At 44.9% G+C, this 18794-nt stretch overlaps 1 protein-coding gene across 3 annotated transcripts in view; it reads right to left on the minus strand.

Moving 5' to 3' along the window:
• Positions 1–17936, minus strand: part of MXD1 (MAX dimerization protein 1) — a 31997-nt gene extending 14061 nt beyond the window's left edge. Inside the window, exons 1-3 of one of the 3 annotated variants that reach the window (XR_016229313.1) lie at positions 16900–17247; positions 16062–16161; positions 10289–10318 (exon numbers count right to left, since the gene is read on the minus strand). Coding sequence is in view for 2 of the 3 variants with exons in the window: in XM_002709818.6 (XP_002709864.1) it covers positions 10289–10318; positions 16062–16161; positions 16900–16972 (203 nt within the window). In the remaining variant the exon portion in view is untranslated. Of the gene's footprint in view, positions 1–10288; positions 10319–16061; positions 16162–16899; positions 17345–17695 lie in introns of those variants that run through there. The other 2 variants (XM_089326335.1, XM_002709818.6) reach the window with 2 other exon arrangements.
• Positions 17937–18794: the final 858 nt, after the last annotated feature.

The following is an 18794-nucleotide window of genomic DNA, read 5'->3' on the forward strand; positions in this document are numbered from 1 at the left end:
AATAATTTCAGATATGGTTATGAGTAAGTTGCACAGTAAGAAAAAGGGGGTATTTAGTACAGAATAGGAAGAAACAAATCTTAGTAAGAGGTCAGAAATTACTTCCTAGCAGTGAATAGGGTCACAAGAGATTTTGAGTTGAGAACAAAACCTTATTTGGCTTAACAAAAAAATCCAGGTGAAAACTAAAACTCAAGCTTCAACAGGGGGAAATAAAGCAGCACTTTCCTCCTTTTTTCTGAAGTGATCCCTTTACAAGCAATTGGCAAGTGCATCATCATTACCAAGTTAATTGGAACCCCAGAAGACTTTGAAGGTTTCTCACAACTGTGCTGATAAATACTTACAGACAATATAATGTACTCAGTGAATAATGCATAAATAGCTATTTGCAGTGGCAACATTTGGAAGATACAAGATTTCTTTATTGAAGTATGAAATACATAAATATAATCTCATTAATATTTCCTTCCCAGACCTCAATTTTAAAAAATATTACGTATATATCATTAGTACTTGCTGGTTCTATCCTACCCTTTGACTATTAATATCTATGACAAAAAGTCAAGTTCTACCCTCAGTGCTCCAGGCAGGGGCTTGGAAATTGGTCAGAGAATGAGCTTATGTCTGTGCTCCAAGTCCTCCAGAGGGCAGGTGCCATCTGCCCAAGTGCGTACAGGGAAGATAGATGCTAGTGGTACAAATCCGGCTGCTCCTCCAAATCATCAGCAGAGACTGGATTTGCACAGTGATCCCTCCATCCCACCTTTGTAATAACCAGGCTGTGTCCTCACCTCATGAGGCAACGAATGCGGATTTGTTACGACATCCTAGAGTGAAACCTGACTGTGGTCAAGGGAGTGTAGCAGCAGTCAAGAGTGGTGCAATGCAGACCGCAACTCAGGCCCCAGGCAAAAGTCAGGCCCCAGCCCTTCTGATACGAGGTCTCGGGTCATTTGAAAAGTCAAAACCCCAAAGGAACAACCCTAGGGACCTCCAATCCATGAGAATATTCTGCCAAAAGAGCCCTGACTGAAATGGTTTCTCACGCAGGACCCGATGCCGTTGAAATCCTGTTTGACCAAATGGAACTAACGACAGCTCAGAGCAGGCTGTGGAGCCTCCCCTACAGAGCACACACACAGATCTGTTGTCACAGGGTCAGAAGACTCTGGCAGAAGTCATCTTTCTAGACCATCTGCCTCGTTCCAGCAAGGCCTGCATATGTACCGTTCCAGAAAAATGGTGTCCACTGTTAAAGGAGATGCCAGAGCCTTCTTTCCAAAAAGCCCATTCCAGCACCTGACTCCTGACCTATCGGCTGCAGTTTCCATGGGTTCACTCAGCCCCCATTTGCTGAAGGGCTTATTGAAAAGCATGTAAACTAAAGGAATCCCCAATGAAAAGGAAAAGCAGAATCATCATCAATAAAGGACATATAACAAAGATGAACATAGTTCCCATATTCCAACAATAATCTATTAGTATCCTACATGAGGACACCAATAGTAATCTAAAAATCTATGTGCCCAGGAGTGCTTTTATAATGCAAGACCTATATGAAAACACTACAAAAACCTTTGCTTGGAGATAAAAAAGAGATCTGAATAAATGAAGATACATACCAAATCCTGGTTATAAACGTATAATAAGTGTGAACACTTTTTAGGTTGATTTATACTGAATTATTCAATTTAAATTTTTAAAAACTTTATTTTTCATTGTATTTGAAAGGCAGAGAAAGAGACAGAAATCTTATATTTGCTGCTTCACTCCAAATACCTATAATAGCCAGGGCTAGACCAGGTTGAAGCCAGGAGTCAGGAGCTCAATCTGGGTCTCCCATGTGGGTGGCAGGGACTCAAGTACTTGAGCCATCATCTGCTGCCTTCCCAGGATGGACCTAGCAGGAAGCTGAACTGGAAGCAGAGCCAGGACTTGAACCAGGCACTCTGTTATGGGAGGCAGGCATCCCAAGAGGCATCTTAACAGGTGCACCAAATGCCTGCTCCCACTTTTTTTTTTTGATTTGACAGATAGACAGTGAGAGAGAGAGAGAGAGAGAGAGAGAGAGAGAAAGGTCTTCCTTCCGTTAGTTCACCCCCCAAATGGCCGCTACGTCCAGAGCTACGCCGATCCGAAGCCAGGAGCCAGGTGTTTCCTCCTGGTCTCCCATGCGGGCACAGGCGCCCAAGCATTTGGGCCATCCTCCACTGCCTTCCCAGGCCACAGCAGAGAGCTGGACTGGAAGAGGAGCAACTGGGACTAGAACCCGGTGCCCATATGAGATGCCGGTACCACAGGGGGAGGATTAACCCAGTGAGCCACAGTGCTGTCCCTTCCCACTTTCAATTATTAAAATCACAAAAGAGTTTGGGAGTCATGGACTTGACAAACTGATTGTAAAATTTGTCCAAAAATATAAATTAATGAAAACAGGCAAGAGTGTGGAAAAATCAAACAGGAAGGTGAACTGAAGAAAGAGGAGAGATCTGTTTTATTAGATCCTGAAACACATGAGAAAACTCAATGATTAAAGCACTGTAGGGGTGGGCATGGTGGTGAAGCATGTTGGGAGTGCCTGGTTTGAGTCCCAGCTACCCTGCTTCCAAATAAGCTTACTACTGATGCCTCTAGGAAGCAGATATGATGGCTCAAGCACTTGGTCCTCTGCCACCCATATGGGAGACCTATATGGAATTCCCAGCATCTGGCTTTTGCCTGGCTCAGTCCTAGATGTGGGCACTTGGGGGATGAACCAGATGATGGAAGCTCTCTCTGTCTGTCTTTGTGTCCTCCTTTTTGTTACTCTTTCAAAACAAAAATAATTTAAAAAATTCACAAAAAATGGAATTAAAAGATACAGTTACTTAAAAAAAAAACTGTTTATTGCACAGGATGAACACATGAATCAATGGATTACAACAGTCTCAAATAAATAAATCTTTAATTAAAAACCACTGATAGAAAACTGATTTCATAAAGGCAGATGATAAACTGCACAATTGTGTGATAGAAAAAGGGGCAGTAAGGGGCCGGCATTGTGGTACAGGCATTGTGGTGCAGCAGGTTAAGCTGCCACCCATGTTGATGCTGGCACCCCATATGAGCATTGGTTTGAACTGTGGCTGTTCCATTTCTAATTCAGCTGCCTGTTAATGTGCCTAGGAAAGCAGCAGAAGGTGTCCCAAATACATATGGGAGGCACAAATGGAGTTCCTACTTCCTGGCCTTCACCTGGCCCAGCCCCAGCCATTGCGGCCATTTGGGGAGTGAACCAGAGGATGGAAGATCTCTCTGCCCCACCCCACCCCCACTGTGTGTGTGTGTGTGTGTGTGTGTGTGTGTCTCCTTCTGCCTTTCAAATAAATAAGATAAATCATAAAAAAATTAAGAGATGGGGTTAGCACTGTGGCACAGCTGGTTAAACTTCTGTCTGTGGTGCATCCCATATGGGTGCTGGTTTGAGTTCCAGCTGCTCCACTTCCCATCCAGCTCCCTATTAATGGCCTGGGAAAACAACAGAAGATGGCCCAAGTACATGGGTCCCTGTACCCATGGGGGAGACCCAGAAGAAACTCCTGGCTCCTGGCTTCAGATCAGCCCAGCTCTGGCAGTTGCAGCAATTTGGGGAAAGACCAGCAGATGGAAGACCTCTCTCTGTCTCTCCCTCTCTTGTTTGTAACTCTGCCTCTCAAATAAATAAATCTTTAAAAAAATTAAAAGGAGCAGTATCTTTCATTGATATCCTTTGTATCATGAAGTCTTTTAAAAATAAACTTCTTAGGGACGGCGCTGTGGCATAGTGGGTTAAAGCCCTGGCCTGAAGCACCAGCATCCCATATGGACGCCAGGTCTCGAACTGGCTCCTCCACTTCTGATCCGGCTCTCTGCTATGGCCTGGGAGAGCAGTGGAATATGGCCCAAGTCTTTGGGCACCTGCACCCACGTGGAAGACCCGGAAGAAGCTCCTGGCTTCGGATCAACGCAGCTCCAGCCATTGTGGCCAATTGGGGAGTGAACTATTGGATGGAAGACCTCTCTCTCTGCCTCTCCTTCTCTCTCTGTGTAACTCTGACTTTCAAATAAATAAATAAATCTTTAAAAAATTAAAAAATAAACTCCTTAGTAGAAAATTGGGCAAAGGTTATTTAACAGGCAAAACACACATACACAAAAACATGAAAATTATTCAACTGTGATAGTGATAGAAGAAATGCAAACTAAAACAAGCTGCTGTGTTTTATGTTTTTTTTACTCATCAAACTCAAAGGTATAAAGAAAACATTGTATGTAATCCACCGGTGGGCATCCCAGCAATCAACATCAAAAAGCAGTAAAAACCTGTCTACCATTAACTCCACAGCTATAAATTTACTCTAAGGAAATAATTATGATGTTGGACAGAGATTTATCTATATGGTAGCTTAAACAATTGTTTATATTAAGAAACACTGAGAAGAACTTAAAATAGGATATTGGTTATAAGAATTTTAATGCATCCAATATGATGTAACACTGGGCAATCCCCAAAAAGAGTGCTTTTTGTTTTTTGAACTTCCTAATTTTTCTACACTAAACTGTATGTTTAAAATTATTTCCCAAAACAACTGGAAATATAGATTTCAAAGTTACATTCATTTTCTATGGCTGCTAGAATTACAGGTGACATAATTTTTTAGTATTATTTTCTACATATAGTTCTCAAAATTACAAGCTAAGTTTTAAAAGAGAAAGAAGGATCAGATGGACTAACAGGTAAGACTAAGGTGCCCAGGTCCAACACGAGTGCCTGGGTTCAGTGCCCACTTCTGGCTCCTGTCTCCGGCTTCCTTTAAATGCAGACCCTGGGAGGCAGCAATGATGGTTCAGGTAATTGGGTTCCTACCACCCACGCAGGAGACCTGGACTGCATTCCTGGCTTCCAGTTCAGCCTCAGGCCAGCCACATATTGTAAGCATATGGGGAGCAAACCAGTAGATAGGAGCTCACTCTGTCTCTGACTCTATCTTTCTGATTCTCTGTTAAACATTTTAAAAAGAAAGAAAAACCATGCACAAACATCAAAGTGTTTCCTTAGGAGGCTAGACTCAGAAATCAGTTAAAATGCAGAACAGCACCACGTGCCAACTGTCAGAGCCCTCTGGACCTGAGCTCCTCCAGGGCAGGCACTTGGTCTCACTAGGCTCAGTACTCCCCGTACCCACCACACAGCACCTGAGGTGCTCAACAGACACCTGCTTTGTTCAGTGGAAAATATTATCACCATCACTCTAGACATTTTTTCTTTCAGCTTCCCACCGATTCCAAGGTACTCAGAAGTGGTAGTGTTGAGTATAATATCCTGACACAGAGTCCTGATAACCCAGGGTAACATTAATTATCTAGACACTCCAACATGCCACAGCAAAAGTTTGTTTTAAAAAACTAACCCAAGTATACTCGACTCTGCAATATCAAAGAGAAAAAAAAAATCTCATTCTTAAGAGTACTTTTCCTAAGTTACCTTTTTTTATTTTTCTGAGAGCTATGGCAATTTTTATACGATCTTTTAAGGTTTAAAAAATGGCTTAAGTCTACAGTAGAAGATGGGCCAAATGCTTGGCGCACCTGCACCTGTGTGGGAGACCCAGAAGAAGCTCCTGGCTCCTCACTTTGGATCAGCTCAGCTTCGGCCGTTATGGCCATTTGGGGAGTGAACTGGTGGATGGAAGGCCCCCCCCCCCTGCCTCTCTGTAGCTCTGTCAAATAAATAAATAAATCTTTAGGCCAGCGCCATGGCTCACTTGGTTAATCCTCCGCCTGTGGCGCTGACATCCCATATGGGCGCCGGGTTCTAGTCCCAGCTGCTCCTCTTCCAGTCCAGCTCTCTGCTGTGGCCCAGGAAGGCAGTGGAGGATGGCCCAAGTGCTTGGGTCCCTGCACCCACATGGGGGACTGGGAAGAAGCACCTGGCTCCTGGCTTCAGATCGGCGTAGCTCCGGCAGTAGTGGCCACTTGTGGGGTGAACCAACGGAAGACCTCTCTCTCTCTCTCTCTCTCTCTCTCTCTCTCTCTGTCTAACTCTGTCAAATAAATTTAAAAAAAATTTCAAATAAATCTTTTAAAAAATGGCTTAAGTGTAGTAGCAATCAGAAGAGTGCTTCTCTTTTCTAGGATTCAACTACCCAAGCCAGAGACCACAAGGTAGTGTTGAACTGACCCCCAAACCCTAAAATTCTTAAGTCCCTGTACTAGTATGGGATGTGAGAGCAGCAACCTAAGCTCCACCACTGAGCTGAAGCCATCAGTGCTTGGCTCATCAAGTAAATCAAGTCCTCCTTCTTTCATTAGATTAGAGATGGAATTATTAAGACCTTAAGAGACTAAATTCCAAAAAAAGAAAGAAAAAGAAACTAGATAGCTAACCCTCCAACAAGTCAAATCTGACTGGTCATACGGAAGCAATCTGAGTGATAACTAGTTTACCTAATGGTGACCTCAAATTCGTTTTTCTAGAGATTTTGCCTCCACAGAGTCCTGTGTATAACTCTCTTACTTAGTATACTAACTGAAACTGTCTCTGCAACTTTCTCAGTAGAAAAACTGGACAATTCTCTGGGATAGAGACCTGTTGATTTAATACTCCCAATGAACACATTTTTTAAAATGTTAACAATTCATTTCAGAGGCGGAGAAAGAGCTCCCATTAGCTGGTTTGTTCTCCAAATGCCTCCAGCGACCAGCATTGCAGCTGGGAGCTGGGGACTCAATCCAGGTCTCCCACGTGGGTGGCAGGGATCTAGCTGCTTGAGCCATCACCACTGTCTCCCAGAGAGAACATCAGCAGGAACCTGGAATCAGGAGTCAGAGACATGAGATGTAGGCATCCTAACTGCTAGGCCAAATGCCAGTAGCCTTATGAATTTTTTTAGGACCCAGTACCAAGCAAAAGTCCTTGGGCCACAGTAGGCAGAAAATGAACATGCTAAAGTTCCTAAAATAAATGACACACTTGCCATTCTGTAGGATTCTTGCAGGGGTAAAAGGCAAAAAGCTATGGTAAGCCTAAAAGCCTTTACTAGAAGGGATGAAACTTTAATAATAAAAAAGACTAGGAGCCGGTGCTGTGGCTCAGTGGGTTAACGCCCTGGCCTGAAGTGCCAGCATCCCATATGGGCGCCGGTTCAAGTCCCAGCTGCTCCACTTCCGATCCAGCTCTCTGCTATGGCCTGGGAAAGCAATAGAAGATGGCCCAAGTCATTGGGCCCCTGCACCCACATGGGAGACCCGGAAGAAGCTCCTGGCTCCTGGCTTCGGATCAGCGCAGCTCTGGCTGTAGCGGCCATCTGGGGAGTGAACCAGTGGGTGGAAGACTTCTCTATCTCTCTCTCTCACTCTCTCTTTGCCTCTCCTCTCTCTGTGTAACTCTTTCAAATAAATAAATCTTTAAATAATAATAATAATAAAAAGACTAAATACCCAACTAAAAGGTTAGAGGGGACAAGAACTAGCAGACTTTCTAACAGACTATTCTGTTTACCCAGTTCACTGCCAAAATAGGGAGAAGGGAGAAAATGTACAGATGAGGAAGAAAAGCCACACTTGACTACCCACCCCCTTAAAAAGAGACACCGTGGAGCTTCTAGTTCGTGATATGTAAATCCCTAAAGAATAAAGATGCTCTGCGGGGCCAGCACCGTGGTGTAACGGGTAAAGCCGCCGCCTGTGGTGCTGGCATCCCACGTGGGTGCTGGTTCAAGTCCCGGCTGCTCCATTTCTGATCAAGCTCTCTGCTATGGCCTGGGAAAGCAGTGGAAAATGGCCCAAGTCCTTGGGCCCCTGCACCCACATGGGAGATCTGGAAGAAGCTCCTGGCTCCCGGCTTTGGATCAGCACAGCTCTGGCTGTTGTGGTCAAATGGGGAGTGAACCAACAGATGGAAGATCTCTCTCTCTCTCTGCCTCTCCTTCTCTCTCTGTGTAATTCTGACTTTAAAATAAATAAATAAATAAATAAATAAATCTTTAAAAAAAATGCTCTGAATTACAATGTAGTCAGCTGGGGCTCGTGGTGTAGCAGGTAAAGTCGCCGCCTGCGACGTCAGCATCCCATATGGGTGCCATTTTGTGTCCTGACTGCTCCACTTTCAATCTGGCTCCCTGTTAATGGCCTTAGAAAAGCAGAAGATGGCCCAAGTCCTCGGGCCCTGCATCCATCTGGGAGACCCAGAAGAAGCTCCTGGCTTCAGCCAGGCCCAGCCCTGGCCGTTGCAGCCATCTGGGGAATGAAGCAGCATAAGGAAGAGCTCTCTCTCTCTCTGTCTCTCCCTCTTTCTGTAACTCTGACTTTCAAATAAATAAATAGGCCGGCGCCGCGGCTCACTAGGCTAATCCTCCGCCTAGCGGCGCCGGCACACCGGGTTCTAGTCCCGGTCGGGGCGCCGGATTCTGTCCCGGTTGCCCCTCTTCCAGGCCAGCCCTCTGCTGTGGCCAGGGAGTGCAGTGGAGGATGGCCCAAGTGCTTGGGCCCTGCACCCCATGGGAGACCAGGAAAAGCACCTGGCTCCTGGCTCCTGCCATCGGATCAGCGCGGTGCGCCCGCCGCAGCGCGCCGGCCGCGGCGGCCATTGGAGGGTGAACCAACGGCAAAGGAAGACCTTTCTCTCTCTCTCTCTCTCTCTCACTGTCCACTCTGCCTGTCAAAAAATAAAAAAAAAATAAAAAAATAAAAATAAAAATAAATAAATAAATAAATAAATCTTTTTTAAAAAATGTGGTCCGTCACAATCACAGGGGTTAACATGGAAGAAGGAGAAATGGGAAGAAGGAGCACTTGTGCAGTGAGGCACACTCACCATCACACGCACATATGCAGCTCCGCAGTGGAGCAAAGTTAACGCTCATTCACCCTCCTCCAGGATTCCACCTGCTTGGTAAGGGTCTGGTCTGCCCTTTCACTGATGAAGCATAAACATTCGCATCCTGACTCTGAGACTGGGGCTCCTTTAATCAAGGAGGGCTTGCAGGAAATATCCACATATTATTTACAGAGCCATCATTACTTGTTCTTCACTCAGGGCGCTGAGAAAGCCACTCAATTTGAATAGGTGGCCCGCATTTCAAATTGATGGGAGCTCAGAGACCACAATGAGGCTTGCTCAGTGGTTTTCAGCCCTGGCTGCACATGAGGATCACCTGGAGAGCTTTTGAAGCCTACTAGTGCAGCGTCTCAACCCAAAGCAATTAAATCAGAACGGCTAAGGGTAAGATTCACACACTGGATTTCTCTTTCTTTTTAAAGCTCCATTAAAGAATTGTTTAATTGATTTTCAGCATGATGAAAGCAAGTGATTATGTATATTTTTTAAAAAGATCTTTACCATAAATAGAAGATTTCCTTTCAAATATACCATAGAGATGATGGCTTTGTCTAGTTAAGATTGGCAAAATGTTGGTAAATATTGATGCTGGGTGATGGATGCACAGGAATTGATTATATTATCTGCCTTACTTTCATATTTTTAAAATTTTGTATAAGAAAAATTTTTATTTAACGAAATCAGCAGAATTAAACATTTGCTCCTTGTGTACCAAAATACATACAAGTATACATGTAAAATGTATTTAACATAAAATATTTTTACAACAAAGTAAAAACTTTGCAAGCAATTCTAATGCACAACCAGAAATGAGAACCACTAAGCTACATCATCAAAAGAAGGGCAATTTGATCTGGAAAACAAAGATCAAAATAAGCAACAAGAAGCAATCTAGGGAAGAGAGATTCAGCTCAGCCTTGTGGCAAGATGAAGCCCAGTGAAGCTGGTGGCCTCCTCTAGTCAGTCACCATCTCCGGTTTCTGGCATACACACATCTGACCTAATTTTGAGACTCTTCATTCAGAAGCAAATACACACACACACACACACACACACGTATGTCTATGTACACACCTCTGTATGTGTATACATTATTTAAGACAGCACTGCCAATTTTATTCCGTGGCATGTAATTTTTCCAAAACAGCATTTATGGAAGCGTTGCCTATGACCTAAAACACTTCGGTCTGTGGAACAGTCCCACAAAAGCATTCCTCAGGAGTGGGCTGGAGGGTGAGGGCTGGATGTGTGGTTTTGGAACTGGCAAATTCTTCATCTACCTAAGGAAATTTGGAGCCATGCTGCTTAGAGGGCTCTAACACCTGGTATGACCAGGGGGAAGGGTCCAAAAGAATGAATAAGCCTCCACTTAACTAACAGGGAATGCATCAGAACACCCCACACTCCACCTCCAAAACCCCGACTCACCTATTCTTCTCCATTTCATTGTGAGTTGACCTGAAAGAGGAAACAATAAGAAAAGAGTAAGATTCTCATGAAAGAGCTATTTCAACACCAACACGATTATTTTAACTTCATTCTCTCCAAAACTGGTAGAAGATGAAGAAAAGGAGAAAAATTCACTGGGCTCTACTAAAGAAATTAGTCCATTGGAGGAGTGATATCAATATAAATATCTAAAATAGAGTTCAGAGAGAAGTGACAAACTAAGAGACATGCATTCCCTAGTGAAAAAGTAATCCTTTTTAAGAAAGGAAATAAAGGGTCTATTTATACGAAGAGAGAAACAGCTGCACCACACAATGTGAATTTGGGTTATATAATACCACAAATCTTTCTTCAGGCTAAGAGTAGAACAGTAGAGGTGGCACCCTTACCCCATCCCCTGCAGTTTTTCCCCAGGGGTAGCCTACACCAGAATTTTACGTTGACTATATGGATACAGTTTTAAACAGTAAAACAACCTCCCTCCAGTTTTCAACTCCCTGAAGTAACTGTATTATTAAATACAATCTCCCGAAACATGCTACTGTTGAGTAGCTACCACATGATTTTAGGAAGGGGTTTCCAACACTGAGCTCAAAAAATAGAGGATAGGCTGGTTAAAGGAGACATTAGGATGAGAGCTGAAGTCCACCTTTGCCAATGATTAGAAGAAATATATATATATTTAATTTATACAAATATATATTTGTGTATTTATATAAATACATTTATATAAATTAAATATATATTTACCATCCTGACTTTGGTTAACTCCTCTGTAAAATGGGAATAAAAATAATTGCCAACAGTCTACTGAACAAGTATGGATCAATGAAGTAACAACTATAAAAGTGATTAGAGAGCCCAGGATGCAAGGTGTGGTGGATATGAAATCACATCATTAGTATGTTTATAGCCGACCTTGAAGATAAGGTCTGGTCTAAGACTTCATGGACAGGTTTCCACAAAGTCACCAGAAGCCAGTCAATGTGGCCCCTTTAGCAACCCTCTTACATCACTCCTCCCTGTCAAGTTATAAACATAAGGAATCTTCTAGCTGAATATAATGGAGCTGAATTCTGACCTTTCTTATGGAAATGCTCTGGAATTTAACCAGTTCAGGAATTCACTCTCTGACTCAGGACATGAATTCTATAGGGCCATAATTGGTACCTTACTGGTCGGAGAAGATAAAGTCTCACAGCAGTCACATCAGGGGACACCACCACCAAGTTCACTCACACCAGAGGCCAGGGATGGGGTGCATGTGTGTGCATACACATGTGTATATATACATGTATGTGAAGTGTGGTCTAAAAATGAAACCCTGCATTAAATATCTCCTCCATAAGGCGCTTGGGAAATCAATTTTTATTCAGAAGTACCAACAAAGGATAAAATAATGATAGTATTTATGATAGTATTTTAGAGTCTGTGTTTCCTAGGGAAATTTCATGTGGACCTCAAAGTTGGATAACATAAAAACTTTGAATTGATTTGCTTGGCTATCCCAAGTGTATGTTCTTCTGTTGCATTTCCTTCCATTGTCAGCAACATACCATAATTAACAAGAACTGAAAACCTTTGGTTTTAAAGCACGTGGCATTTTAGCTTTAACTGGGAATAGTAAGTTCAAAGTCTGAGAGATTTTTTAAGTGGATGAAAGTATACAACAACAGCTGCTCGAGATTTCCCTACAGAATGGCAGACAAGAACCATTTCAAGTAGGTCAAAGACAGGAAGGTAAATAGGTTGACAAGGCAGTAGAAAAATAACAACTCACAGGGAACTCTTACCAAAACTGTCTTGATTCTTTGAAGAGAAACAGATAGGCTGATAGACATATTAACATATATTTGTATAAAATTTGAAAGCCCTAAGATAGATTTCTTAATAAACTCCATAGGAAACATAACTCCTTTCAAACTTTAATTGGAGTTTTAGATTCTATACATTTCACTTCATCACTTAAAGAGTGTTGAACACATGGCACTTTTTAAAGGGGGACTTAAACGTAATGCTGAAGTGCATTAGGCTTACTGAGACTAAGTTAGTCATTAAAAACAAAAAAGTAGATCTTTCAAAAGTAACCAGTTCAGAGATCTCCTCCAATGATGGGCAAACATTTATATATTTAAATAAAACATTATAAAAATGCATAGACAGCTTAAATCATAGATATTTTCCATATGATTATTGAGGATTTGATAAATCACCGATAGAGGACAAATTTCAACATTTAAAAACATGCTCTAGGGGCTGGTGCTGTATAGTGTAGCAGGTAAAACAGCCACCTGCCGTGCTGGCATCCCAAACGAGCGCGGGTTCGAGACCCAGTTGCTCTACTTCAGATCCGGCTATCTGTTATGGCCTGGGAAATCAGTGGAAGATGAACCAAGTGCTTGGGCCCCGTGGGAGACCCAGAAGAGGCTCTTGGTTCCTTGTTTAGGATAGGCCCAGGTGCCGGCACTGTGGCACAGTGGGTTAAAGCCCTGGCCTGAAACAAAGGCATCCCATATGGGCGCTGGGTTCTAGTCCCAGCTACTCCTCTTCTGATCCAGCTCTCTGCTAGGGCCTGGGAAAGCAGTAGAAGATGGCCCAAGTCCTTGGGCCCTTGCACCCGTGTGGGAGACCCAGAAGAAGTTCCTGGATCCTGGCTTCGGATCGGCGCAGCTCCGACCATTGCAGACATCTGGGGAGTGAACTAGTGGATGGAAGATCTCTTTCTCTGTCTCTACCTCTCTCTGTAACTCTTTCAAATAAATAAAATAAATCTTAAAAAAAAAAAAAAAAAAAAAGGATAGGCCCAGCTCCAGCCATTAAGGCTATTTAGGAAGTGAACCAAGTTGTTGTTGGTGGTGGTGTCTCTCTTTGCCTTTGCCTCTTTGTAACTGACTTTCAAATAAATAACTCTTTAAAAAAAAAAAATACACACACTCTAAGGGACCTACACTGTGGCTCAGTGGGTTAAAGCTGCAGCCCGCAGCACCAGCATCCCTTATTGGTGCCAGTTCAAAAACCAGCTACTCCACTTTCAATCCAGCTCCCTACTAATGTATCTGGGAAAGCAGCAGAGGATGGCCCAAGTCCTTGGGCTCCTGTACCCACACGGGAGACCTAGCAGAAGCTCCTGGCTTTGGCCTTGGCCCAGCCACGGTTGTGCAGCCATTTGGGGAGTGAGCCAACAGATGGAAGATCCTCTCTCTCTGTCTGTCTCTCCTTCTCTCTCTCTAACTCTGCCTCTCAAATAAATAAATTTCTTTTAAAAAATACTCTGATAAAAAGACAAAAAAATACTCTGATAAAAAGCCAAACTGAGTGTACCTGAGAAATGGGAAAAGTCAGGCTACAAGGATTCCCCATGTCAGGTCGCTATACAGATACCGTCTGAAAGAACTGGGTGACAAGTCTTCAACTTCCTCTTTCATATGAGTGCCAAGGCCTGCTTCACTAATTTAACAAAACACACCTTTCAAGGTTCCAGACTTCAATTCTAAATAGTCAGTAACTGATTTCAAACATCAGTAGGAAGGACAACATGATTCCATCTTACTGTGTTATCCAGTAAATTTTTGGATGATTCAAAAAAAAAGTCAATATTCACACTTTCATTTTTTGCTGTTGGTTTCAACAAGCAGCTTTTAAATAAGCTGGACTTTCCATTCCTGAGAAGTCTGATACGTGGCTACATCCTATTTTTTAGGAATAGTACTCCCCCAGAGTACAAGCAAACAGCACAATGTTTCAACCTGAATGAACAAAAATAAACTGTTTTTTCCAAGGGTTATTGTAAACTAGCAATAATCTATCTCAGCCCTCTCCTCAGTCAAGATTCTTACAACACATGGCCTCAAACCTAAGACTGATTTCAAGTCAAGAGGTCAAAACACTCTCTCTGCTGAGACAGCCTGCTCCTCAGATAAGAGCACTCTGACAGGTCATCAGGAAGTGACGATACTTAAATAAAACTACCTCCTCTTGCTCATATGTTTGCTTGGTGCCATCTCCATGTTTAATCATGGTCCCTCAGAAATCCTTCCACCAGTGAATATTTTACACCATTCATGATTACTCCAGTATATGGACAACTGGGAGAACCTCCTGTTTTTGACCAAATTCATTAACCAAACAAAGCTTTTCCAAAAATCAGGATTTGCAGCCATTTCTCCTGGAATAATGCTGGTTATTAAAGAGAAGAATGAGAAAAAACTCATTTCTTGGCTTGAAATTCTCAACTATCATTTTTTTTCCTAGTTACCTTTTGGGATCAAGCCATTTTTCTTCAATACCATCTCCTTTTCCTCTCCTCACCATTCAACATTGCTCCCTCCCAACCTTCCTGTGAAACTTGGAAGAAAATTAAGTGTTAACGTATTAAGCTTCAACTAATAATGTAGACAACTCCTCTTAACTCATGAGTGGACAAGAATAAAAGCAAAAATGGACTCCACTTTTTCCAAAAAGTAAATGGAAAGCCCTCAAATTTCTTCCAAATCTTTTAAAATTAATACTGCAACAGAATGCAACACAGCTTAACTGCTTTTATCCCACTGCACAACATGGGTCGGTATCAGCACCCTTCTTAAAGGACCTTAGTATCCACACACAGAACCACTGGCGACCACTTTGAGGTAATGGACGATGGGAGGACAAGGACAATCCACCAGGTAGCTAACAGGTTCATCCTCCATGTGCCTTCTTATCCCACAGCACAGCACAAGTGTGCTGCTCCCATCCAGCTCTAAGGACAATGGGGGAACAAAGGACAGAGGAGGCAGCAGCAACAGTGAGTTTCAGGCCTAAGTGGGAGCTGCCTGGCGTTGAGTGGTCTGTGTGAAAGCCACCAGGGCTGCCCAAATAGCAGGGAGTTGTTCACGAGGGGGAGGGAGGGATAAGGACTCTAAATCAGTGATGAAATGTCAATGATTTCAATTTACTGGCTTGAGGGGTATAATTGAATGGATCCAATAAAACAGGTTTCCTAGCCAACTAATATTTTAAAGGCAAAGAGGGGGGAAAAGGGCAGTAACATTGATGGGCTATTTATATGTACTAGGAAACAGGCTTAGGACTTTAATATGCGATTTCACTAACCACTAACCAGATCATCTCCAGCGACATTCACAGCTTTTAAAAACTAAAAGACGATCCAGGAGGCTAACATGACAAAGTGGCAGCATATTATCACCGTAATATTATATGTTCCTCCATCACCAGAGGTAGGTTTTAACCACAATCATGCCTCTTTGCCATTATAAACAGACGTGACAAATTAGATTACCAATCCACTGTAAATAATTTACATGTCAAATATAAAGTCCTACCACCTATGCCAAGCCAGATCCTTAAATCTGTTGATAAAATCTTCACCACGTAAAGGAATAATATCCAGCATTCTGAATTATAGAAAGCATACCCTGAACCTGCAACTTCTGAAGGCAAAATACTGAACCTATTGCTAATCTCACTTGTGGTTTCCACAGGTTTTTGTTCCAAACGGGAAGAAAAGCAAAATTAAATTTTAAAAAAGTTTGTAAAGAAATGAAAAACAATTTCTATTTTTCTTTCCTTTTCAGTTCTCTCAACTCAAACCGAAGAGCTGCTTCCTCCAGTGGCTTAAGCCCATGTGTGCATTACTGAATCCTGATCACCACTTAATGTATTTACAGGGTTAGACACAACACACAAGTTACATTCTGCAGTTTGTATCCCCTACAGTAGAATCTACAAGAAAGAGAAATATTTACCAAATTACCTGCTACTGCTGCTGTTCTTCTTGGATTTGTTCCTCCTTTTTAAGGCATCTCTGTCCTTGTTATTGTATGGTAACATGGAGGCATAACCATGCTCAGCTTCTGGAAAACCGGAGGATCCAGTTAATGAATGAGCCCAGAACATTTAATACTCGCTCCCCTCCACAGTGTTTCCTTGTCCATTTATTTATTTATCTTTAAAAGAATATTGTGGAAATTATTCAACGGAGCAAGGTGGAATTCTGAGAACAATGATTTTTTCTTTAATTGTGTGAGTGTCCTCAGTTCGGAGCAGGTGTAAGGAGGATTCCAGCTGCTCATTGTTGAGAAAGACACACGGCAAGTGGCTAAGCTCACGGAGCCGGGGATTCCCACTGGCCACGACCAGCAGGTTGGTGTCGGCGAAGTGGGACCAGCCTCAGGCGGAGGTGCGGGACCGGCACCGCGAGCCCGGGGACAGGGGCGCCCTGCTCCCTGGCCTGGGAGACGGGGCGCCGACCCTCTTGGGGGACCTGCCGGGACCAGCCCAGGTGAAGTAAACCAGAGGACACCGGCTGAGGGGGCCGCGGGCATCCCACCCGCGCTGAGGTGCGGCGGGGGCAGCGCTCGGGACCCCGGCGGGCAGCAGCCCCCTTTCCACCCCCATTCATTGTTTTTGGGGGGCAGCGGCGACCTCTCTTGGAGTCGCGAGTGGAGAGAGCCAGAGGGGTTGGGAGCGCTCGCGGTCGCGCTCTCCGCTCCTCCAACCACCTCCGGAGCGGCCGGGCGCCCGACCCCGCGGCCAAGCTCCTCAGGGCCCCCGGCCCCGGCTCAGTCTGGACCCCTCCCGTCCCCGTGCACCTCTCTCTCGCCGCTCCAGATAGTCGGCCGCCTCCAGCAGCATCTGGATGTTCATCCGAACCGCCGCCGCCATTCTGCACCGGGGGCCGGAGCCACGGGACCAACCCCCACTGCCCACGGGCTCGCCGCCGCCGCCGCCGGACACCCGCGCCCCGCTATGGACCCAGCAGAGCAGGGCTGAAGGAGCCTCTCTGGCGACCACGCTCGCCGGGAGGGGGAGGGGGTCAGTGAGCTGGGCACCACCGACACCGTGACAGAACCCTGACAGAGCAGCAGCCGCCACCGCCGCGGAGTGTTTATCCCCGACTCACCATCCCCCCGCCCCCAGCCCCTTCTCTTGACAGGCCCGCTTCGGCTGCCTCCCTCATTGGACACTCCAAAGACTGCCCCGCCCCTACACTCGTGCGATTGGGGAAGGGCTTCACGGCTCCGCCCCCCAAAGTCCGCTCCTCTCGCTGGTTGGCCGCTCTTGACAAGAACCGGGCACCACCCCCTCTCTCCAATTGGTGACAGGATTCGCAACTCCGCCTCGTGCCCCTTCCTTGTTTTCCATTGGTTCTATACCGACAACCGGGCCCCCTTTTGCTTTGTTAGTATTGGCCAAGAGCTGTAAAAAGCAAGCCTCTTCGCCTGTCTCCCATTGGTGCACCCTTCGGACACCTCCCAGCTACGATGATGTCACCTTTCTCCAGGCCCGGCGAGCCCTGAGTGGCCGACGGTCAGCAGCCCGGCTGCACATCCCCAGGTCTGGCATTGGCTGGGAGGGCCGGCCGGGAGCCGGGCGGCCCTGACTCACCGGCCGCCGCCGTGCTCGGTTCTGCCCGGCCCCGCCTCGGACCTGTTGCCTAGATCTGTCTCCGGGGAAAACTTCCGGGACCTGCCGGGCGTCCCTCGAATGGAAGGCTGGCACTTCGCGTCGCCTGGGCTCTCTGTCCTTTGGGGTTCGGGGCCGGAGCCCTGGGCCTGGTGGCCGATGTCTGGGAGGTTCCGGGTTCCCCTAGACAGGGATCCAGCGGCCGAGGACCCTGCTGTGAATCCTGCGGAAGGAAGAGCGGCGCCGGCGGCTCAGCGGGTGGCCGGCCCGTGGGCGCCACGTGGCTGTGGGCAGGAGGGGAGAGCGCGCTGGGGCGGGCGCGCAGCGTGGCGCTCCTCTCCAGAGGCGCCTTTTCCATCCCGGGAAGCGCGTTATGAGTGGGTTTCAAAAGCTCAGGAACTCCCTGGACCTACAGATAACGCGGAAGCCCCAGGATTCTTTGACCCAAATCTCTTATAGAGTCTTTTCTCTCAATTTCAGATGAAAACGTTAAAAAGAATACTGCCTTTTCAAGACGGCTACAAAGGGTGTGGGGTGGTGCCAATATAAATGCTTAACAGAATATTACACATTAAGAACTAAAAAGCTTAAGGATCGCTCTGTAAACCCATCAAGAATTCTGAAATGAAAGCTAGCTAGAGACCCAGGTTACATTAACATACTGATATCTCCAATTTAAAAAGTGGAAATAACGCTTTTGGCAAGCTGAGGATCCCCAAAACAGAAGTGAAGCATGAATATGTTTCTTTTTGTAAAAAGGTTCTTGTCTATATGTAACAACGGCTTACTATGTAATTCGCCTCTGTCATGCGATCTGTGTTAATTATCCACATTCTGCACATGTAGAAAAGACCCAGAAGTGGAATTCCAGGTCATCCATTCACCTGCAGAGATGAGAATTACCCAGGGCCCAAGCCACCAATCCTCCCGGGGTGGTGGTACATTACACAGATTTCAAGACTGAGTCACAAAATGCCAACTAAAACACTGGATGAAAGAATGGCAAATATATAAATGTAATCAGGGTGGGGTTTTTTAAATGGATTATGAATCCATTAAAATTAGGCAACAGTAAGTAGAA

Source organism: Oryctolagus cuniculus, chromosome 2 (genome assembly GCF_051225735.1).
Source record: "Oryctolagus cuniculus isolate XC-2025 breed Fujian yellow rabbit chromosome 2, ASM5122573v1, whole genome shotgun sequence".
Taxonomy (NCBI): domain Eukaryota; kingdom Metazoa; phylum Chordata; class Mammalia; order Lagomorpha; family Leporidae; genus Oryctolagus; species Oryctolagus cuniculus.